The 24,417-nt window shown below is 49.5% G+C and overlaps 1 protein-coding gene across 1 annotated transcript; it reads left to right on the forward strand.

The window, feature by feature from the left end:
• Positions 1-3,880: 3,880 nt before the first annotated feature.
• On the forward strand, positions 3,881-22,112 carry SLC7A14 (solute carrier family 7 member 14). Its single transcript, XM_085322257.1, has 7 exons — positions 3,881-4,172; positions 10,621-10,857; positions 12,577-12,794; positions 14,654-14,800; positions 15,941-16,149; positions 17,649-18,526; positions 21,565-22,112. The coding sequence occupies exons 1-7, from the start codon at positions 3,881-3,883 to the stop codon at positions 21,885-21,887; spliced, it is 2,304 nt and encodes a 767-aa protein (XP_085178383.1). The 3' UTR covers positions 21,888-22,112.
• Positions 22,113-24,417: the final 2,305 nt, after the last annotated feature.

Genomic DNA, 24,417 nt, shown 5'->3' on the forward strand with positions numbered 1-24,417 from the left:
GAACGCCTCATGCATTTTGCATTACTTAGAGCACTGCACTCAAACACTGGCTTTCACAGCTGTGGTACATACCCTGCACTCGGTCCTTGGGCAACCATGTGCTCCTCAGCCAGGTGGGCAAACGAGCTCCTCTTGATTGCGTTCATGGACACAGTACCCAAAGATCAGCACTGAAATACCGGATTGACTGTTTTGTTTGGGGAGTGGGACCCACCAGCTGCAGGACAGAAAGGARGCTTTGCCATCTCTCCCTTTCTCCTCTCTGCCTTTTCCCCAGTTGGTCCAATCTCTCTCCAAAGATAGCAGTTAAATCAACACACCACACCACTCACCTGAAGTTTGGAGAGGAAGAAAAAAAGAGTAATTTCTGCATACCTGCTAACGATTTTAGTAGATTACACATGCGTGTTGTTAGGACACTTTCTTGCACTTACACAGAGGCTGGCGTACAAAGTTTATGGGGTCAGTTTTTGGATGTGTTGCATCCTTGCCTTACAGCTTTGGTCAGGTTAAACAATTCCTCTTCTGTTTTGCTTATTTGCCAAATGAAGATAGTGAGGCTTGGCCATCTTGCAGCAATGCTGACRTCGGTGAAGCAGCACAGATAGAAGAGTAACCCCTCCCTCCATGCTTTTTATGATAAAGTCAAAACCCCAAGCCTATTTTTTTTAGTGGGTAAAACACGGAAAGATAGTTTTAAACCTAAAATATGTCATTAATTTAATTTTAGTAAGAATTTTATTTTAAAGTAATTGCAGCTGCACTAGAATTGATCGAGTGCAGATAAAAAATGAGCCCCAAATTAGCAGCAGAAGCACAAGATCCCGAGGCCAGACCTGTGCGAACGGCACGTGGAGCCTGCCGGGAGCAGCTGCGGGCTCCGCACCCGGCTTCCCCCTCCCTTCGCGGAGGTTTGTAGTGGAGGCAGTGCCACCTTCCCCTGTGGCAGCCCCTTCGGGGGGGATCGGCGCTGTGTAAACAAGCACGTGAAGCTCCAGATCAGATCGCATTTGCAAGGGAAGCGCCGGGGCGAGGAGCGGCGTCAGCCCTCTCCCGGCCCTAGGGCGCGCGATGGAAAAAGCAATCAGGACCTTGCGCTCGTTCATACAAGGCTGCGTCGCAGTTACCGAGCTGATAATGAAAAAAGGAGGTGGTGGTGGGGGGGGGGGGTAAAACCCAGCATGCTGCATCCTCTGTCCCCCTCTTCGCTCCTGCTCGCCGGCATGAAAATCGGTGGAGCCATCATCAGCTTCCTCGTTCCCGGTCCGCGCTTTATTTTGGTGCCGTCTCCCGCAGCCGGAGCCCCCGGCGGGTGGTGAGCAGAGAAAAGGGCCAGGCACCCTCCCAGCGCCTTAGCCCCCGAGGCTCGGTCACGGGGACGTGGGGGGACATCAGGCCTGAAAAGACGGGGGGGGGCTCCAGTCCGAGCGACCACGGGGACGTGGGGGGACATCAGGCCTGAAAAGACGGGGGGGGGCTCCAGTCCGAGCGACCGCCCTGAACGTGCGGCGAGTTATCCGCTGCGGCCGAAGGCCACCCGTCCGCGGCCCCCGGGGGTCCCGGCTCCCCGCCGGCGCCAGCCCCACGCCGCGTTTCCCACCGGCAGCAACGGGCACGGCGGCCGTGAATAACTCAGCAAGTCGACAGAGGCGAAGGGAGATCCGTGCCTGTGAATACCTAAGCGTCGAGCTCTGCCTTGATTGCTGTTTTTGTCAATTTAGCCTAATGAAGAGCAGTGTTTCGGTACAAACAGCGCTGGCTGATAAGCGTGCGGCGGCGGCGGCGGCGAGCTCCAGCCTGCGAGACCGCGGTCTGCAAGCGGAGACCTTCCTCCCACCYGCGCGTAGCTCGGGAAGCCCGTGAGAGCTCCCGAACTCAGGTTCGCCTCCTCCGAGCTAGCGGTGCCGACACTGCAACGGGCTCCCTTGGGCTCTCAGGTTTTAGCGTGAAAAGAGAAGTTACAGCCAGAAAGGAAAAATTTTTTAGCGACGCAGCTCGCTCCTTCTCGTAATAAAAACACTGCTGCTTCAGCTGTGTATTTCTAGACATCCAAGACTAGTGGAGCAGAGCAGAAATGAGCTGTTTCTGCCTCACGTGTTTTCTAGCCATGAGATTTTTTTTTATGGATTCAAGTGGAGTGAAAGGATGTTTCCAAGCTACGTAGGAGCAATACACCAATCCGATTTAAACATCGGGTATTGTTTCAAATGATTTCTTCAACTGAATATCACGATTGCAAGTAGGAAGTTATTTCATTTCAGAAGTTTTGGAGGCCTTTTGCCTTAACAGCTTAGACACAAAGAAACAAAGAAAAAAATGTTTGAAGATTGGTGATCTGAAACTGCATCATAGAATCAGTAAGGTTGGAAGGGACCTCTGGAGATCATCTAGTCCAACCATCAGTCCCAACCCTCTTCAAACGCAGGGCACGCGTTCGCCACACTCCTGCCCTCAGTCAGCTAAAATGCCCCAAAGGTGAGCGCCCGCACCTCGAGCGAAGAGCRCCCCACGGCCCCAGCAGCTCGAGCCAACTGGTCCAACCTGCTCAGTAGGACCAGCCCCACGGCTGCCATCAGCCAAAGCACGGCCTTCGGCAAAGCTTCCACAAATTATGGAAAGAGATCCCAGTAAGGGGGGTTTGTCTTGAGTAAGCCAAGGATGGGCTCACGTGGAAACAGTCTTCTCCTGCGGTACCAGCTACCTGAGAAGACTGCATCATGGTAAGGCCATCTAAACCGTAACGGTTTAAAAATCAGTTGGATTCTTCTGCCCCGTTTCCTGGCTACTTTAAATSAATTTGGTGCAAATCTAACTATAGAACAGAAGTCTTTTAGACTCAGCTAAGAGCATCCTTGAAGACAGATTACATCAGCTCAGCAAAGCAATTAAATAAATGATGGGAACTGGTTGAGCGAAGTGCAGCAACGTTTCTGCAAGGTGTCGAGAGCCCTCATTTCCCCTGGCCTTGGTAGCAACAAGCCGGCATCTGCAGGGCAGGTGCTGCTGGCGGCAGGCAGGAACAGGAGCTCTGCTCTGCTTCAGCAAAAAGCTTGAAAAGCAGCAGCAAAAGGAGGGAAAGGTTTAAAATGGAAGATTTAAGCCACGGACCAAACGGCTCCTTGAGCAGCCCGAAGCAGCCAAAAAAAGCCGTTTTCATTCTCATCCTAAAGATAAACATTTGCTTAAGAGTGGTAGTAATTTTTCATTATTATTATTATTATTAGCCAGAAGGTGCAGTCCCTGCAGCTTGTGGCAGCTTGGGGTAAAAATCAGCATAATTTGAACTGCGATCAAGCAAAATGCGAATTTTGCTTGCGAATGCTGTGTTTCGTTTAACAAACTCCAGCAATGCAGGGCTGCCCGGATAGGCACGATATAATTTGTTTTGGGTGTAAAGGTGGCAAAAATAATTGTTTTGTCTTCGAGGCAAAAAAAAAGAAAKAAAAGGAAAAATGGAAATCTGAATTATGAGAACTAAATGTTTTCTTTAAAAAACAGAAAGAGTGGGGGGAAAAGAGGCAGGTGCAGGGTAGCACTCGAAGATACTGACTTAAGAGGGAAAAGCAGAAGAGAAAAGAGCAAATCCAAATGATTTTGCGGCTTTCAAGGCCGTCCCTGGCCTCCGAAGGCCGTTCAGAGTGGCACCGCGGCTCGGCCGGCGCCGCGCGCGGGATGCCGTTGCGGTGCCCTGGACTGAACGCCGGACAAGAAGCAGATAAATAAGTTTAAATAAATAAATGATATTTATTTATTTATTTATTTTTACTTCTTCCCGGCAGGTCCGGCTCCAGCGGAGGAGCCCCATGCGGCCGCAGCCCCTCCACCACCCCTGAGGCCACCAGCACCAGCACCACCACCAGCACCACCACCGCCGCCGACCATGAGCGGCTTCCTCTGGCGCCTGGACCCGCGGCGGGTGCCGTGGGGCGCGGGCTGGCAGGCCGCCCGGGGCCGGGTGCTGCGCACCAAGCCCGTGGAGTCCATGCTGGAGGGGGCCGGGGCCGGCGCCAAGCTCGCCCGGGTGCTCACCACCCTCGACCTCATCTCCCTCGGCGTCGGCAGCTGCGTGGGCACCGGCATGTACGTGGTGTCCGGCTTGGTGGCCAAGGAGATGGCGGGCCCGGGCGTCATCGTCTCCTTCATCATCGCCGCTGTGGCCTCCATCCTGTCAGGTGAGCGGCAGCGTTTCCCGGAGGTGACAGGGTTTTCTTTTTTTCCTTCCCATTAGCCAAGAAAGGTAAAACCAAACGGGCTCCCGGAAGAAAAGTATAACGGCATCATTCAATTTAGGCTTTTTTCCCAAAAGATCTGATGCCTATCTGATATCCCAAAACAACACATAAACTTAACTTGGGGGGGGGGGGAAGCAAAAAAATAATAAGGCAGCCAAGGCAGTAAATAGCATCAGTGTCTCTGTTACTTCCTGCTTTCTCTCCTCTTTAAGTGCTTCTCTGGTYACAGCACACACCAACAGCAAACCAAGAAGCCTGCAGAGCCTGAGGGGGTCTCATCTGAGGAAGACCCTGTCCTTCAGAAGGTGCTTTTGCACTTTAGGTGAAAGCTCTGGTGGTCCTCCTGCGTGGGAGCCCTACGTGGTGCGCCGTGTTTACTGTTCTTCCTCCATCTCGAGCTGCTTTTGTAGCTCTGGGGAAGTGTTTTTCTAAGGATGCAATGCTTTGATAGTCTCCTTGGCCGCTTCCTCACTTCATCATTGACACTGTTGTTTATAACAGCAACACATTTTTGGCAAGTAAAACCGAGCAAGGGTTCAGGAGTCGGATGGGCCATCCGGTGAACTGGGGGACCAGTTCAGCTCTCACTTAATATTTAGCACTCATTGCAGGCATGTAGGGCGCCAAACTCAGGCAGGTGTGGACGGACAGATTTGAAGGAGCTACTTAAACTCAGAGTTTTAAGGCCAAACGAGACAAATTGATCTCTTGTTTTTCTTTTGCATGTCACAGATCATTAAGCCAGATCCCATTACCTGCAAATTGAGCGCAAGAGGGCTTTGGCTATAATACTTCTTCCAGAAAACCATTCAACTTGCTTTGAAGACATCCACAAAGAATTCCCACTGGGCAGGTTGTTCCAGTGGTAAATCCCTCTCTACTGTTCAAGCTTTTTGCCCAGTTTCAGATGTGGATTTGTCTGATCTTGTCTTTCAGACAAATTCCGGTTACACCTTCCTCTGGATGTAAGAGACAGTGCTGTTCCCCATTAAGGTACTTACAGACACACTGTAATTGATTCACCTCTCTGTTCTTCCAAATAGATTAAATCAAATTGGTCTCTTTTATTCTCTCACTGGAAGGCCTTTTATCCAGCTCTCAAGCAAAAATGCTCATCTAACTTCTTTCTAAAAAAAAACCCTCCAGTGCAGGAGATACCACAGACTCGCTCAGTCTGCTGCTATAGTTGGGATTCATCATCCTGACCTCAGTGTCTAACCAAATCCTCCTCTTCGAAAAATCGGCGGTTTTCATCTTACCCAGCCCCATTATCGCTCTGCAACTCCGGTAGCCACCGGTGGGAGTTTTCGGGCACGGAGACCGGCACCGCCCGGGGGCTGCTCGGCCGCAGGGGRAGGAGGCTGGAGCTGGGGCTCTCGCCGGAGCTGATCAGGAGCCAGCTGGCCCGCGCTGAGGTCAACTGGCCTAACGATGCCTTTCTGTCCTTGCAGGGTGGGAGTCCTTCTCCTAAGGAAGTTTTATTCCTGGAGCTCCCTTTGATATATTTGCATATAGTGGCCATTAAACAGAACAGACAAATTGGGATGGCTCAGTGGTTTGTTGAAAATAAGTTTTTGCTGCGTACCGGTCTCGATAAAATGGCTGCTCTTGGCTGCTGAAGGATGGTCCCTGTAGGTTACTTGTACAGAAGCATGAATTTATTAGCGTTACCTCCAGCGCTGCTGCAAACCCCGCCGGCAGAAGGCTGGCTGGCAGCGCGTCTGTCGGGACGAGCCGGCATCCAGCCTGCAGACGCTCTGGAAGCTTTTCCGTAACCTGCTCCACCTGAAACGTCCGTCCCTTCGCGGCACGGCGCTGCAGGACATCTCGCGGTTCCCGAGATGTGCCAGGCGGAGCAGGCTGCAGGAGGGCTAGCACACGCGCCAGAGCCGCTGCCGCCCCAATATGCCACCAGGAACAAAATATAGCAAAATAAGAGGTGCTGAGCAGCACCCCTTGCAGCGGCCCCCCTGCAGCGCCAGCTGGGCTATCCAGCCGTCTGCAGCTCTGGGCTTTGGGGTGTCGACTCCCGGGGGGATTTCACAATTCCTACTGCCTCTGCTCAGCACTCTCAGAGGCCCCTGTTTGCCAGCAAACGTCCACGGCGCTCAGTTCACGGCGCCTGACTCACGAGAGAGGTTTTGCCGCGCAGGGCAGGAGGGCAGTCCCTGCCCCCTGACGAGGCAGACCCCGGTGCTGCTCTCCRCGCGTGCCCCGGTTGTCCCGAAGCAGCCGGGTGGTTCGCGCCCGGGCGGTAAATCTTCAGACTCCTTGGGAACGGAGGAAAAAGTTTTACTCAGAAAAGAGCCAAGTGACCTGGCAATTTCTGCAGTGACCCTCCATCTGAATTGCTGTTTCATGAACCTGTTTCAGGCCAAACACACATCACGGCAAATAATTCAAGCATTAGCCAGAAAGCCAGGGAGACGAACAGAAAAAACAGTTAACTCCATCTACTTGCACTTCACGCTAAGCTGCTGCCTGCCTTAACTCTAGTCTAGCCCAGGCAGGATAAACCCAACGCCCCAGCACACAGCTGTGCTTCCCGGGGCACCGGGGTGGCCGAGGTGCCGCGTAGCTGGTTTGGGGGAGAAGCCACAGCCCGCAGGCACCGCGTGCACGGTCACCTCCCCATCTCCAGCGCCGAGAGGCGAGGCGGCCCTTGGTTGTGTCTACGGGTGTCCACACAGCCGTCGTCAACACCGTTTTCTGAAAGGGCGGGATTTTTTCTTTTACTTGTGAGATATCCCTTGCAATGAAAAGCTGAAACCCAGCAGTGCTGCAAAGCCCCGGTTCTGCAGACATTTAGGAACTGTCCTTGTAAATAAAAGTGCCACTGAATTCAGTGACGCCACTTAAGTTGGTGTTTGCAGGATGCAAGGTGATTGCAGGATTTTTCTGTCGTTTTCTGCAAGCTGGTATTGCATAGGGACTCCTGCCTTGAAGCTGCTAACCTTTCCAACGCTGCAGAGCAAGAAAACAGTTGCAACCCTGGATTGCAAAAAACCTTTAAATTAGAACAGACAAAATATTTAAAGGCTCTAAATACTAGTAGAAGTGCTGATTTTGCAAACATCTTGGTCTTGTGCCCCACACTTCGAAATGCTTTTTTCTCAGAGGTCTGCCAGGCAAAGCCTCGCCTCTGCACCAGCGCACCCTGTGCAGCCCCCGACCCCCGCAGCTCCCGGTGGCACCTCGGCCCTCCCTGGTGACATGCAGGTTGTGGTCCCCTGACACTCGGAGGCCACCGCGCCGCTGCCGCCCCTTGTGGCCACCTCCAAAGGGTGGTGGGCCCCTTTCTACGGCAGCGTCCTCCAAAGAAAAGCCGCCCGGCGAAGCTCCACGAGCGGCAGCGGTGAGGAGGAGCCTCGCACGCCGAAAGGGGTTGTGGCTCTCCCCTTCCTCCACGGCAGCCAGGTTTTCAGACGCACAGGGTCAGGGCCGCTACAACCCCGCACAAGGAGCGCAGAGTGCGGTACTCCTGCAAATGTTGCATGAAAGCACAAAAATGTTTCAAAGAGCGAAGTAAAGAGGAGACGGGAAACCATGGGCTTTGTAGCATGTACTCTCCCTAAGGCAGGTTAATTGAATATTACTAATGCAGTCGGTTGGGCTCGCTGGTGGCAGTGCCGCAAGCCTGCTGCCACAGCAGAGCTTCGCAGCACGACACGCCGTAGCGAGGACCCTCTTTTGCAGGAGAGCCCGTGTCCGCGGCCAGGCCGGGCGGCGGGCGCCTGTGCAGCACTGGTGCCACGTGCTCGCTCACAACCAGTCCGATGCAGCGGAGCTTCGTGAGATCAAATCTGCACCCTAAGAGGTCAATAATATCTTCCTTTTGCAAGCTGTTTGTAGAAGGGGGAGCGCGGTTAGCCCCTTTCTGGGGGAGAGCATGTAGCGCAGCAAGGCAGAGTAACCACTGATGCCACCCAATACAGTCAGGGCAGATCCATCAGATCTTGCATCTCGTATCTCCCKGCCTGCTGGACTGAATACAGTACGATAAAAGAAAAAGTAGTATATTTTCCTATATGTGTCCCTCTATCTAATGCACACACACCTGGCATATTGCTGTACCTCATGCACAGAGAGAGATTACTCTTCTACTCCAGGACCCTAGCAGAGTGATTGAAACCTCAGACATTTTAGACATATTAATGTCTTTGCTTTGCYGTTATCATTCTCTATCAAGAACAATCCTCTTCAAGTCTTATCTTGTCGTTGGCTAGAAGTAGATCTGCCTCCAGGAGAGATCATATAATTTTTAAGACCATCAAAGAGAGAAACTAGATACTTGTCCCCATCACAGCATCTGTTTCATAAATCATTCAGGCATGTAGTTATCTGTGAATGTCTTATGTTTGCAGATTRCATGCATTTTTAATCAGCTTTGAATAATGACTGGAGGTGGGGATGGATGCTCAGCTGTCTTCTTGTTCCTGCAGTTCAGTCTGCTTTACAGAAATAAAGTTTTCAAGTATCCCATTGAAAAGCACAACCAGCATCATGCATGCAAGTTAAACAGTGAATGGCATGTTAAAAAAACAGTAACAAGAAAAGAAGTGTCACTGAATTCAGCTTACRGATCCAATAATTTTGTGTTTGTTCGGTGTAAAAACTGCGCTTATWATAAGAGCAGTAACCTCATAAAGCTATTATAAATTATTCATTCTCCTTTATATACTGAACTGATTGTAAATTTGAAGCAATTATTATTTTTGAAATAGAAAATGGCAATTGATGAAGAATTCAATAAATAATCCATCTTTGCACAATGATAATAAAGGTTCAAAACTGTTAACCCCGGGGACACCGGGCTGCCTAGGGAGGCAGGGGTTGCTGTACTGCAAAACTCACAGTCTAGCTGAATTGAGGTTAAGAAGAAAGGGTTTAATCGGTGTTAAAAATGCAAAATGAGGTATAGCCTTCCAGTACTTGTTCTGATTAATATTCTGAGAATTTATGGCTAAATCCATCCATTAAGTTTAAAGAAAAGCAAATGGTTGTTTTAAGGCAGCAGTGTATTAGGGTCAGGTTTTTATTGCAAAGTATCCTAACATAGTAAGTCCACAAGGAGTTTGGAAAGTATTAAAATTCCCTAAAATTCCCTGAACAGCTCCAGTTAAATACTACTTTTTCTTTTCTTCTATTGAACCCGTTTTACAACCACTCTTCAGAATGAGACTTACACACAGCATTTATCTGTTACAAGAGCTTGCATCCTCTATGTAAGATGGCTTCAGTCTCATCTCACACAGGTGTAAACGAGAGCAGGGACGATTCGGACAGTGCCGTTGCCTGGATCGGCGTAGGAAAAAGCAAGGATACGTGTCGGGAGACAGCACACCCATTCTGCCTCCCGGCGGCTGTCACACGCAGTAATAACGTCTGACTAAGGGATCCCCGTTGCACCCGAAGCTTCCCGACAGCTATCTCATGAGCAAAACCTTGCAAGTGTTGTCACTCTGGCGTGGCCCTGGCAAGGGGCTGGCTTTGCACAGCCTCTCGCAGGCCCTGGAGCTTGGTGGTTTGCCAGCTCTGTACCTCAGATAATCTCGTTTGTGCTGGGGACCGGCAGAGCGGCAGATCACGGCGCGCGTCACGCCGGGGCGTCGCGTTCGCGGAGGTCACCCACCAGGCCACCCATGGGAGAGCCGGGCGACTSACGCGGGACTGCTTTGCTTTAAACGGAGCAGAGGAAGAAAGAGAAAGAAAGGAGATTTCGTCTGCTGGGAACAAGAACGTATCTAAAGCTTGTCTCAGCGGACGCAGTGGGAGGCTCTGGCCCGTCCGCGAGCCTTCGCAAGCGTGGCCCGTGGGTCAGCTCTGTGCTCCTGTGCCCCTGCGGGATGCGGTCAGAGATGCAGTGCGTCGCCTCCCCGAGGGCCGGGTCTGCAGGCACCTGCACAAGCGTTCAGCTGCTCCGGAGGCTCCAGCTCTTCCTGCACAGCCCCACCACGCTGCGGTCCTCCGGACGCGGCTGCACTCAGGCAGCGATAAATAACCACCCCGGTGAGGAGTCAGTGCAGTCCTGGGGCGGGAGGTGAAGAGAGCCACTCACAGTCCATCCTAAACCCTGTTACACCTTAAAAAAAAAATTTTTTAAATAAAAAGTGCAAGCTGCTTCGCAAAGGGCCTTTGATCCCGTTAGGTACCACTGCTGCGCAGGTGGCCCCCTCCTTCCTCCTCACCCCGGCACCACGGGTTTGGGGAAAGGACGTGTGCGCCCTCTTCCCAGCCTGAGGGCAGCGGGGCTGCGCTGCGGCCCATGTCCTGCAGCCCGGGGAGAGCTCCTGGCATCTCCTCGGGTTAGGAAGCCGGTCAGACCCAGGGCAGGTTTATTCCTTTCTTTCTACAGCTTTCTTATGGTGCTTTGTATTTTTCTAAACAGGCGTTTGCTATGCCGAGTTTGGCGTGCGGGTGCCCAAAACCACCGGCTCTGCCTACACTTACAGCTACGTGACGGTGGGGGAGTTCGTGGCGTTCTTCATCGGCTGGAACCTCATCCTGGAGTACCTGATCGGCACGGCCGCTGGGGCCAGCGCGCTGAGCAGCATGTTCGACTCGCTGGCGAACCACACCATCAGCCGATGGATGATCAACAGCGTTGGGACGTTGAATGGCCTAGGTGAGGCTCCGTCTAGAAATCCTGGTGTCTTGCCATGCCTACATTAATTAGGTCCTAAAAAGTAACTGGAAGCTCATCAAAGGTCAGACATGGGTATTACGCTTCATTCATTATTTACCATCCATGTGCCTTTTGCAGTCTGCTTCAYGGACCCAGTTCAGAGGGGCCGAGATACACGATCCCAACAGCTGGAGTTGAGCAGAATAAACACCTCTGAAGAGCTAGTCCAATCTCAGAGGCTAACAGTAGCAAAAGAGCATTTCACCGAGTCCAAGCTCTCTGATCATTCCCATTTAAACACACGCAGCGCRTAGGATCCCGTAGCCGCTCTTCTGTACCATTCTTACTGCCTTATTTAGTCAGTATTTGATATTATAGTGCTCTCCTTTACACTTTTCCCACGCTATTTTGAAGACTGCGTCTCCTGTGCTAGCAASAGCAGCGTGTTGTGGTCCATGCAGCCTTGAGGAGTTACCCAGTAGCAACAATGTGGCTCGCAAAAGGCAACAGGCTTGAGTGCAATTGGARGTATGAGGATAGACAAATTTCTTTTTGCCAGGAATGGGATTGAATCTGCAGTTCAGATCCAACCACAAATGTTTGAACACCGAGCTAGAATGAAGCCATCTCTTCTAGAGAAGAGCTCAAACGACGAAGTTAGGGCATGCACCTGGAACTGCACCTGCTGGCAACTTCGTTAGGGTTTGATCTGGTACTTTAGCCTGCATCTTTCTCTGATTTACACTCTTTGCCTGGAAAAGAAAGATCTTCCTACCAGATTGTTGATTTGATGYTTTTCCTAGGGCTGTTTCTAATCAGGGTGGTGCGAGGCATGCTACCAGGCCATCTGCGTGCCTGTCTCCCTCCCRCAGCCGCACCACAGGCTCACGCACACACACTCATTAGTACAACCGACACGACCTCCCGCGCAGCCCAGTCCCACCCGGGCTGGGAGCGTGCATGCGTGCAGAGGGATGATGGCAGCAGCCTGGCAATCCAAGCTGCTTCTCCAGGCCTACTTACTGAGGAATCATATGGACTCCATCTGTAATGTCAGGAAAACAGGAAAACAAGATCTCTGAGCACTGAACTGCAGCAGTTGAAAGGCAAACCCACAGCATATGCACAGTTCTGTCTAACTGCACCATCTTTCAAACTGCCCTGAATACAGAGCTGCTCTACAGACAAGGACGCTGACAGGGATGATGCCAAAGCAGGGAAGTCCTGGCTTTTGCAGACAGGAACAACCCTGAAGTGATATTCCCCTTCAGATCCTTTTTAGAGAGCACAAGCCAGTGCTTGCATTACTAGCATGTAAACTCAATGCTCCATTCAGCAATGCCCCGTGGTTCCTACCAGTAAATAACAACAGATTGCTGTCCCATAGAAGCTTCATGCAACTTTAATATATGATTGATTTTTTCATTAGTAGTTGGCAGATGCACATTACAAGCTGAGACCTGATTATTTATTTGTTGCCTTCCTAAATTTCCTAAATGTGCCTTCAGGCACCATGATTTATCATCTCTGTAAAATGGCTTTAGAAAGTGGAGGCAGAGACACACCAAGACCACCACGAGTCCTTTGCAATGAGATCAAGTTCTGAAAAACTTATATTGTTTCAGAATCTGAAAAGCATTTAGAAAAGCCCACAGAGATTCTGGAGATGTTTTTCCTTGCTGTGGATGAAGACTTACAGACTTCTTTTCTTTTATCCAGGGAAAGGAGAGGAGTCATACCCTGACCTCCTTGCTCTGCTTATTGCTGTCATTGTCACCATCATTGTGGCCATGGGTGTGAAGAACTCGGTGGGGCTCAACAACGTGCTCAACGTCATTAACCTGGCAGTCTGGATCTTCATCATGATTGCTGGGCTCTTCTTTGTCAAAGGTGACAACTGGTCTGAAGGGCAATTCCTGCCATTTGGATGGCCAGGGGTGAGTATTGTGCCTTCCTTGAGCCATTGCACCTGGAAAGTGCTCAGCACTGCACTCCAGGGTCCCCAGCACTGCCCGCAGCGCTCCCTGCTGTGCCCCCATACTGTGCCGAACCCCCAAGACTGCAGCATTTTGCTCATGGTATGTGGGCACCACTTCCACTTAACTCTCTGCTTGTTGGCCTTCTAAACCCACTTGTGCTTTGGCCAGAGACCTCCAGCATTTCAGGTGTGGATCTGGGCCCTCCTAGCTCTGCAAAGCCTGAAGGACACGGCAATGTTCTGTCCATATCTCCTGCTACAGCTTAGCTTGCTTCCACAACGCCCTCCTGCAGAGCCAAAGTGCCCATAAAATCATACAGACACCAGGGAATGCCATTAATAGACAGGTTTAACATAGGAAAATGCAGTAGCCATTCAAGAAAGAAAGCTCAGGAAGAGCTAGCTCAGGCTCTGCAGAAAAGGGGAGATACTTATGTTGGCTGTTTTTCAGTATCAATGTTCTCAAGCATTTGTTTTGAGCACTTCATAACGCCACCTGCCAGTGCTTATTTTATGGATGCTCCCTCAAAGCTTACTGAGATTTTGGACATATTTGGCTTTTTTAGCTTGCTTGAACTGGTTTTTATCCAAGGATGAACAGAGACTGAAAATATCTCAGCTGGCCTAAACCCAAGATAATTTCTCAGATTTACACTGCTCGACTCCATCAGGGTCTTGCGCAGAAAAATAAGCAAGAAAGTAAAGTAAACCAAAATCGTGATTACTGAGGGGGTCCCATACCTTCCCTTCATCTCCCTTCAATAAATCAGTACTGCCCTGCAAGAGAAAAACAGTGATTAGAAATTCACTGAGGCCCATCTGAGAGTGGAGGTCATATTTACTTTGGGATTCTGTTTAGCCATATAACAGGAATAAAAAAGAGAAAACAGGAGATAGCTTTATGTTTTGCTCCCATTCAAATCACCAAATAACTCCTGGCACAAATATATATTTTTCAAAGATACATCTCCAAAACACACCAAGAGCCTTCCCATCACTCTCAGCTGGTTATTTGCTTCCCAAATCAAGCAAAAAGTAAAAGTAAATCTGAATCTCTGCTTCTAGCTTGTAAATCACCTGTGGGCACAGCACAGGCATGAGATCCCCAARCAATATAGAGACACTTTAAAACTTAATTACAGATGATAGCTCCCTGAAAGAGGTGAATTTTACCTTATATTCTGGTACTAAGCAGATGACACAGAGATGAGATGGACATGTGTTATTCRGCTAGCTAGATAGCTGTGTGTGCTAAGGTATGGTAATTGCAAATAACTCACTTCTTAGAGTTATATAGTCTTCAGGCTGCTTCAGTGTTTGTTTCTTTGCTAATCTATTTATAAATATTCTTGCTAATCTTGTATATTTAAAGAAAACATAATGAAATATCTAAACAGTACAAATAATTTGTCGTCCAAGTGTTCCCAGCATGTGCTCCTAATCTATCTGCAGCTTCCAGACCAAACTGAAGCGATTTGGAAAGCGGTACACATCTGACTGTTTATGCTCTATTTTGGTTCCTTTATTAGCAGATTTTGCTGCCGCGTGAAGAACGTTGCTAAGACGGAATGTGTAAACATGTTACAAGTCCGTATTAATTTAATCAGATTTGGGATGGAATATTGTGAAAACAAATGAGTGCCTGAAATCAGTTAATTGTCTCCTCTGCCACTGCCAGGATCCCCTAGCAGATCCAGGCGCTGCCTAGCCGCAGGTTCGTGGTCTGCCGTCAGGGAGCTGCAGATGCCTCGAGCGGCCCGGGCTGCGTTTGAACCGCTCTCTCAGTGCGGGCCCTGACGCGCTCCGTTCTCCGCGCAGGTGCTGAAAGGGGCAGCAACGTGTTTCTACGCCTTCATCGGCTTCGACATCATCGCGACCACAGGAGAGGAAGCCAAGAGTCCCAACACCTCCATCCCCTACGCCATCACGGCCTCGCTCGTCATGTGCTTGACCGCATACGTGTCCGTAAGTGCTATCTGTGTGCATAGGTGTGTACATATATATACATATAGAAGTGTCTATCCCTGCTGGGCGTCAGCGCGGCTCCCCTCTCTCCGTGAGACGGCGTGCCAGCCAGGCCCTGGAACAACGGCTCTTTCTTCGGAGGGGGCTGAGAAATCAGCTGCGTTTGCGTGGCTGCAGCAGTGTCCGACGGAGGCTGCCCTCCGGGCCCCCGGCGCAGCTATTTCTCCGGGCAGAGGACTCGGCTACGTTCATTCCAACGAGATCCCTGTGCCGGCTGCAGGAGTGGCGGCAGCCTGTCTTTCCCCCGGTCACCCCCATGCTCAGCTACTCAGGGGAGCGCACGGCTGAAAGCATAGCAAAGTGGAAGAGCGGCAGTGTTGCTGCAGCCATCCTCTGGGCTGCATTTTTGGGAGAAGCAGTACTGCCACTGCTGGAGAGGTGGGAGAGGGCCSCCGTTAGCTCAGCTCACCAGCTGTGCTGTAACGGGCATGGATAGCCAGGTGAGACAAGTATTAAAAGCAGTGTCCAGCCTTTCCACACACCGATAATTGCATGTTTGTATTCAGGGACTTTCACTGTAAGACAGCAAAATAGAGCCATGATGGGGAAGAGCACCGCTCTGATAATTTTACAGGAAACTCACCCCCTGCCCTCTCCTGCAGGATGGTGGCTTTCCTTGAAACCAGCTTCTCCGTGCCTGAAATGAGATCAGAACATTTCCCCAAGTGATTCTGCCTTGGGTTTGCTCCCCAGGGAGAGGCAATGACTCATAGCACGGTCCCCATGCATGGGAACATAGCTGAATGCAGTGTCCTTTACCCCACGGAGCCCCACTAACGGTCCAGAGTCACAGCCGCTGCTCAGCCAGCCTCGAGCTGCCTTTCTTTGCCTTGGGAAGGCAGAGCCCAAGGCAGTGCAAACCCCCTTGATTGAGAACACGCTGTCTTCTGCGTTTACCATTTTACATCCCCTCTGCAGGGAACATAGGGATATGACCAGCATCTGAAATCAGACTTGAAATTTTCTGGCTTTTCATCTTTGAGAAACTGCTSTCATGTCCAGCGAGTCCTCAGCAAAGACCAAAGGTGCTGCCCATCGCTAACGTCCGTGCTCCCCTGCCGCTCTTTTTGTCTTCCATAGGTGAGCGTTATCCTCACTCTGATGGTGCCATACGATGCCATTGACACCGAATCCCCTCTCATGGAAATGTTTGTGGCCCGTGGATTCTACGCTGCTAAATTCATCGTTGCCATCGGGTCTGTGGCAGGACTGACAGTGAGCTTGCTGGGTTCCCTTTTCCCAATGCCGAGAGTCATTTACGCTATGGCCGGTGATGGGCTGCTCTTCAGGTCAGTCGTGCCTCTGCTGCCATTTATTTTCACTCCCTGGATGCTTGTTGGCATGACATCAGGGTATAAGTGATTTATGTGAAATCTTTTGTGAGTTATTTTGTCTTTGCTATGGAAACCCGTCAGTTCAGAGGCAGTTTCTCTTTTAATACTTAGTATAATCAAACTGCAAGGTCTGCAATACCTGAAAGGGATCAAAGCAGCACAGRCAGATGCTAGCTAGCAAAGCCCTCCTAAGTTCAGAACAAGCAGGGTAGGTGAGCTGGGGCCAGAGACTTTCCCACATCCTGACAGTCAGCTGCCCTCACCCCGTGGAGCACAAGGTCACAGACAAACTCAGTGCTTGTAGAGCAGCACACAAACCAAAGCAAAACCCCAGAAAAGTCAGGAGAGGTCTACAGAGGTGKCCAAAGTTTCTTGTGCATGCATACATAGCTCAGGTAGGAAGAGGTGGTCCCCAGCTAACCTGAGGTAGCACTGCCATGCCTTGTGAGAACAAAATATCCACACACTCAACATGAAGGGGAGTSGCTGGGCACTAACCCACCTGTGCAAAGGAAAATGCTCCAGACCTGTGTGCTAGTGGATGGTGAATCCATGGCTGCACTTTCAGATCAAGCTTTTTTCTTTTGCTAGAAAGTTGTCTTAAAAATTGCCTACTATGGTCTTAACCTGTTGCACAACAAGTGACTATGTTGTGCTACAACTAGGCTGGAGACTCTTTCCATCCACTGAGGTTTGTGCCCAAGGTTCTTGCATGGAGAAAGGAAAAAAAATCCCTAGCATTATTAAAAACAAGAAGAAACCTAGCCGTTGCCCCACGACAAAATCCCACGTGGACTACCACAGAACAAACTTTGAGCTTTGCCACTTTTGTTTCTGGGGGTGCTGAGCTCTAGCAAAAGAGTCGAAAAGACTCACTTGCCCCAGCATGCTTCCATCATCTGTGCCACAGACCTGCACAGCCACTGTATCTTCACAGGCAAGCCAAGAGTTACCTGTAATGTTAGGAGCCAAGCAGAAGTGCAGGGGTCTGTGTCCTCCATGCATAACATGAGGGGAAGAGGCATCCCTGCCCTGGCATCCTGTAACTGCTGCAGTATTCTCCACTGAGTCCATCCAACCTCCCTTCAGTCTCTCATTTGGTGTAGGTGTCTCAAGACATAAGTTATCCAAGGATGAATATTCAGTTCAAGAGTTACTTGTAAAGGTGAGCAGGTTCTATGCATAAAATCATGGTATTGCTTTGCATTTGCAAGTATCCAGCTGAATATTTCAGAGTGCACAGAGATTGTTAGAGCTAGATCTAACTCCAGATTCAGCCTCAGCGCTATTTCCGCTCTGTACTTGTCTGGAAGTTAAGCTCGAAAAAGCAATGAGAGCTGAAGTGATCATAAATCTGAGCTGACTCTGTGCCTTTCCAGCTGGGTAGGTGTTATTATGACAGGGAACCTCTGTGATCTGCAACTTTAACTTTCTGCAACTGTTTCACGCTCTAGATTTTTGTCCCACGTCAGTTCTTACACGGAAACTCCAGTAGTGGCTTGTATTGTCTCAGGATTTCTAGCAGCCCTGCTCTCCTTGCTGGTCAGCCTACGGGACCTCATAGAAATGATGTCCATCGGCACACTCCTCGCCTACACCCTGGTCTCCGTCTGTGTCCTGCTCCTCCGATACCAGCCAGAGAGTGACATTGATGGCTTTGTTAAATTCCTCTCTGAGGAGCACACTCAGAAGAAGGAGGGCATCCTAGCTGACTGTGAGAAGGAAGCTTGTTCCCCAGGGAGTGAAGGAGAAGAGTTTACGGGCCAACCAACCAACACATGYGGGGCAAAAAATCTGCCATCACTGGGGGACAATGAGATGCTAATAGGGAAATCCGATAAATCCACCTACAGTGTAAATCACCCAAATTATGGCACGGTCGACATGACCACAGGAATAGAGGCAGATGAGTCTGAGAACATCTACCTCATCAAGCTAAAGAAGTTAATCGGTCCACGCTACTACACAATGCGGATCCACCTTGGCCTGCCAGGGAAAATGGATCGCCCAACTGTAGCCACCGGTCATACGGTCACCACATGCGTGCTCTTGCTCTTTGTTCTCATGTTCATCTTCTGCTCTTTCATCATTTTCGGTGCAGACTACATCTACGAGCAGAGCTGGTGGGCKGTCCTCCTCGTGGTGCTGATGATCCTGCTCATTGTTGTACTGGTGTTTGTGATCTTACAGCAGCCGGAAAACCCAAAAAAGTTGCCGTATATGGCACCTTGTCTCCCCTTCGTCCCTGCGTTTGCTATGCTGGTGAACATCTATCTCATGCTGAAGCTCTCCACGGTCACGTGGATCCGATTTGCTGTCTGGTGTTTTGTGGGTAAGTCTTAGATTTATTTATTTATTAATCTACTCTGCTTTGAAAGGACATTAATAGTAACTTTGCTAATTAGAGTACTTAGACTGACATGGCTGCTTTTCCACTCCTTTGCATTTTCCCTTTGTAATCCCAAAGTTCTTACAAATCTCAGTTAATCAAGACTCAGAACTACAGTCAGCTGGAGAATTACACCTCCAGAAAATGTCAGTTTGATGGAAGAAGTAAACTGTTTCGTGGAAAGGTGACTGTTTTGATGAGTTTTTAGATGCAAAGTAGGTGGGTTTTTGGAAATTGCCTTGCAGGCAGGTTTCTGACAGAAATCTCTCTGTTTTCCTCCTATTTCACCCACTTGAGCTCTTTCAGCAGCCCACACTGCAATCTCAATGCTGCATTTCCAAAATCCAGGGCTATCCAACCCCAGCAGCCTTGGGRAGGGAAGAGCTGAGGGATCTGCTGACTCTATCTCCAGGTCTCAGTCTACACCCTTAGCTTCGTGGCAGGGGGCTCTCAGGTCTCGCACGCTCTGTTGTGAATCCTGAAAGCTCACATCTGAGTGGCTTTTTTGCAGAATTTAGGCTTCTTGGCAGGTAGCTGGGAGCCTGACAAACCCATAGTTTCCCTTCATTTACATTGCAATCCACATCCTCCCAAAATAAGCAAGAGGAAAAAAAAAAACGAAAAAAAACCAGCTCTAATAGCTCCTCCTGGATGCTAGACTATGCAAAACTGAAGCAACAGAAAAGTATCAAAGACAAGGACTCTTTATGGGGAAATAGTATTACTTATATATATTGCAGTAGCACACAGGCGCCCCAGTCTCAGGCAAGGAACCCTGTGCACCGTGCTAGCGATTAAAAGGACATGCTCTGGCCAACTATCAGACCCGCAGCCCTCTCCTTTGCGAGCAGACTCTAAGGCCCTGTGCTGCATGTCACACTGGCCCTCAGAGGGAGAAAGGGGCAGAGGGTAGAGAGAGAGCTGGGAGAGCCCCCGGCACTGCCGTTGCTCCCCAAGGTGACACTGYGTGCCGTTGGGCTCCAAGCCAGCACCAGCACTTTCATTTGCTCTGCTTTATCTTTTTCTTTCMAAGTAGCCCTACCTGGCTGAGCTGTAAAATCAAGGGCTTGACAAAGAGCATCACAGAGTATGTTTTTAGGCTTTAATCAGTCTGAGAGTAGGATATCAGCTYCATTATCCTCTCCAAACAGAAAAATTTGTGCACAGACCAGCCATCTGTGAAAGAACTTTTTTTGGTAAGAGGTGGCAAAAAGAGCACACAGTGTGCTCCCAGGTCGATGGCATTTGGTGGAAYAGTTGACTCCCGTGAATGAGAATCAGTGCAAATGATACGGGCAGGCTGCTGTCTCTCACCATAAGGTATGAATCATACCTTTTCTGAAGGGAAAAAGAGGCTGACACGGAATATAGTGATTGGATCCTCCAAGATCCTGCCACATTTTGCAAATTTCTCAGGAGCTTTATGCTCTTTGTAGAGGTTTAACCTTCATTTGTAGAGCCAGGTGATGACATCATTGACAAATCTCAGTTCTCCTCTTTGGCATCTCAGAGATTTTAAATAAGCCTCTCAGTTTCTGTCCTCCAGGTGGGGGAAGTTGCTGGGAGATAACCTTTTTTCCTCCACTTCTGTGGGTGCTTCTGTCCCACAGCAGAAGCACCAGCTGATGCTTAGCTCAGCTAACCCCATGTCTAGCTGTTCAGCAGTAGCTCCCTCACACATCCTTTGGCCCGAGATTACGTTCTCCAAGCCTTTTGGCCCTTAAAAAGAGATAGGTGAAGCCACAGATCCAGTGGAAAGACCTTCTGCCTGCACCTTTGAAGCAAAGTGACTTCAAAGCATCAGCTCAATCTGCTGTGCTTAAATACTTTCTCCTATGGGACACATCCAATACTTCTGTGGCTACCAGAAATGGCAACAAGTCGGTTAAATCACTTCACTGACCTGTAATGGACTTCACTTTCCACATCCATAGCAGAGGTGGGAGTGCTAGCATTATGGGATCCCATTTGTTTTCATGTTGAATTGTCCTGCTGGATGAGATTTGCAGCCCTTCTGCATGGACACTCAATTTAATCTCCCAAACATAATTACCCACTGCCAGTCCATGGCACACCAGGGGCTCAGATTTCTCTACAGACACATCTGCAGCAGGTTAATTGCAGGATCCACTGCCAGTTAGGAATTTAGATTTCCAGATACATTTATTTCTAGGRAAAGCATTGGTATGGTTAAATAGGAAGGTGAGATCATGCAGGGCTAGAGAGAGAGAACGAGAAATGTGCAGACCTGAAAAAATACTCCCAAGAGGAAGAGACAGGATTTCAGAGTTGTTTTAATACCAAATATACTAAGTCTGATAAYCCTGAGGCATGTTTGGCTGTGAGTATCAGTAAGACAGAGACTGAGAATATAAGAAAACTCCAGGGAGAAAAGGATAGCTGGGAGGATAACAGGATGGAAATGTAGGKTTTTTAGCATTTAGGATACAAGTAAAAAAGTCTGTTGAGAGTTGATTTCCCTCCTAAAGCTAAGAACACAGAATCACATGGTTAAGTAGCTRTCACAGCTGATGTTTAAAACATTACCTCCTGGGTCAAAGGTAGAAGCTTGAAAACACAATCACAAGGTTCAAAGACCAGATATCAATTAAAACATTCAGTACTTTAAGAACATAGTTACTTATATTTAATCCTCATCAACTTGAGCCAACCTCACGTTTCATGGGAGGAGGCTGATACATCATCCAAAGACTTGGTCTTTGGGGGGCASATGTCCACTTCCAGGCATCATGCATTTTTAGCTGTACGCTCACTCTCATTTGTCTCCATCTGGGGCTCAGAGGTGTACAGCTAAGAGAAGCACCAGCAGGAAGAAGGCATGTCACTGCGGTCATCCTCATTGCRCATTTAAAACAGTTGAGTGTCTGAYAGAGCCAGAGCACACCATTTTCCTATGCCAGACCCTTTCTCCCCTGRGACAGTTAATGGCCAGATCTTCTCCTTCTCTCCCACCCCTGCAGGCTTGCTCATTTACTTTGGCTATGGCATGTGGAACAGCACCCTGGAGATCAGTGCCCGGGAAGAGGCACTTCATCAGAGTACGTACCAGCGCTACGATGTAGATGTTGACCCCTTCTCTGTGGATGATGGCTTCTCCTATGCCAATGAGAGTGAGAACTAYCAGGACTGGGGCCCTTCTGAGGACAAAGGCTTCTCCTACCAGCAAATGGCRGGAGCAAAGGAAAGCCATCGGACAAGTAGCAAATCGAAAAGCAAAGGCAAACACAAACAGAATTCGGAGGCCTTGATCGCCAACGACGAGTTAGACTACTCGCCGGAGTAACGGAGATGGGAATCAGGCTGCCGCGCTGCCCCTCGCACCCTTCCCTTGGGTGACAACGGAAAGGCTTCTCCGGCTCCCCTTTTCAATCCCATCTTCCCTAATGTGTCAGGGCCCCCAGCCACCACTCCCTTCCGGTCACCTGTCCTTCAGGACAAAGGTTCATCCTGAACTCTTTTACCCTGAACAAAACAAACCTGAGGCCTGTTTGGAGTCCACCAGTCAGATCCTGCTTTGGTGCACGTTGCCAAGGGGGCCAGGTCTTTGCTTCATTGGCAGATCCTCTAGTGTCTGCTAAACCCTCAATCTGGCAGCACCAACAAAGTGAATTAAAAGAGAGATGTGCCAAACTGGAAGGGCATGTGATAGGTGAAAGGAGTCACATGAACAGCTAAACCACTGAAGGGATAAGATGAGCTTTCCACAGGGAATATTCACCTTACAACCATACTAKTGGGAAGTCACTGTTACATATTTGGCACTTTCTTAGAACATATATTTTTTTCTTTGACCACCTAGAAAAAATAACTTAGGTAGAACGATAGACTGATAGGTAGGTATCAAATGGAGACAGTAAAATACCTTTAAGGGAATCTCAGGAGTAGATTAGAGATGGATCCAGGGATTTTGGCACCATCATGCAGCATTTCCATACCCCTTTCCAGTACAAAGGCACTCCATGCAAATACCAACATTACTGAGGTCTCTGTCCCTAAGACCTTGAATCCAAATGTCCCCAGAACAGAGACTAAAAAAACAGTCTGTGTCTTGCTTCTCTTAGACAGTCACAATCAAAACTTGAAATCCTAGTGCAGCTGAACATCTCAAATCTAAACTTTGGAGTCTGGGCCCATTTCTAGTCRTACGGAGGGCTATGACCCTCTCTAGGCTTAACTCATCTTGTGTAAATGATCAATAAACATCAAACGCCATTTCTGTTAGCACCATAGTTTTGAGGTTGGACTCTGTTTCCATCATTTTGTATCTTGTATTGAATGACTAATTCATAATTCACTAATTCTGGTAGGCATGTCTGAGCTGTCATCCTGGCTTCAGTTCTTCCAGGGAAGCGTCTGTGCTCCCCTGGAAGCTGCTCCCCACCCAGTAACACAGTGAGTTCATGCAGGTCAGTCCTATCTTGGCATTGCTGAGCTATGCATGGGGCAATGGTACAGGACCAAGCTGCTGAAACCTCCCTCCCTGCTCCTATCTCAGCTTCATACTTTGAACAGCTTTCTCTGTTTCTGATCATAGCTTGGTGGATACAATGTGGAAAATACTGAAATACTGTTTGTTCTATAAAATTCTGTATTTCAGCCTGAGACCAGAGTTCACAGGTCACAGCRCAGGAATTGTTAGGAGGGAGATGGTTCCAATAGTTAAATCTTCTAGTACAACCAGACAACAGTCCCCTCCTGTTCCCCTCCATCCAGGAGAGCTCAGTGTGCACACAAGTTCCCTGTGAGACAGCCACAACATCAGACACAGTAGCAACACTTTGCCTTCTCTTCAAGAGATGAAAGATTATTAGCTAAATGCTAGCAAATATCCTGGGGGATACAATAGGCCAGTTCTGGGTGGCTCTCCTCCAACTGGCAGCTTGGACACCTAATTTCGGGGTCCCAGGTGCTCCATCRGCTGCCCTGGACCACATTGGTGTGTAGACCCCCAGCCAACTGCTGAGCYTTGGCTTCCCACTGCCCTTTCCTGCTGGATCACGTCAGGACCTGCAGGCTGGCTGAGCCCCCACCAATCCAGCCCGTGGCACTTTGGCAGCCAGAGCCGGAGCAACCAYCCTGCAGCGTCCAGCGGTTCGCCTCCGCTGGCTGAGCACCCGGGACATCGGTTGGTGCCTGTCACAGCACCACAAAGCACTAATGTCCTCGCCGAACTTCAACGGGCAAACAGCATTCACTGCGACACCGGTGCCTGGGAAGAACCAACTCGCTGTCTCTCTCCGTAATAGACATCAGCCATGGCTCCCATCCCACTGCGCCTCTGAATCAGCAGCTGGCACGCAGCGGGGAAATTTTCAGGAGTCCATCACGGACCTGGTTAGGAGTAGGCTTAGAGTACTGCAGTGGAGGAACATCTTTTTGAATAAATAATAACCAGGAGTGAGGAAGCCCCATATCAGACAGCGACACCCAACATCTCTGTGGCTTCTGCTGGCTGCGGGGCAAAACTCCTCCCCTAGACCTCATCAGCGTAAATCCAGAATCGCTCCGTAGTGTCACTGATTTCTGTTGGATTCACACCAGCGTGATCAGGGCAAGACTCAGGCCCTGGCCTCTGAGGCCCACAGCTGGGCTTAGCAAAAGCAAGATGATGCTGTGTGCCCTTTAGCCTCTTGGCCATCTAACCAGGAGACTGCTCATGCAATGCAATTAAATGGTGACTGAAGCAAGATTTCCACCATGTGTGAGTAATACTGAGAACTGGCAACACTTCAGTACTCAAGACAAACCAAGGCTCGAGCCCTGCAAATGAAAAAGCAGAGCCTGCGCTAGCCCCTTGGGAAGTGATGAGGATG

Source organism: Rhea americana, unplaced genomic scaffold (assembly GCF_003343005.1).
Source record: "Rhea americana isolate MKP2758 unplaced genomic scaffold, rheAme1 scaffold_76, whole genome shotgun sequence".
Taxonomy (NCBI): domain Eukaryota; kingdom Metazoa; phylum Chordata; class Aves; order Rheiformes; family Rheidae; genus Rhea; species Rhea americana.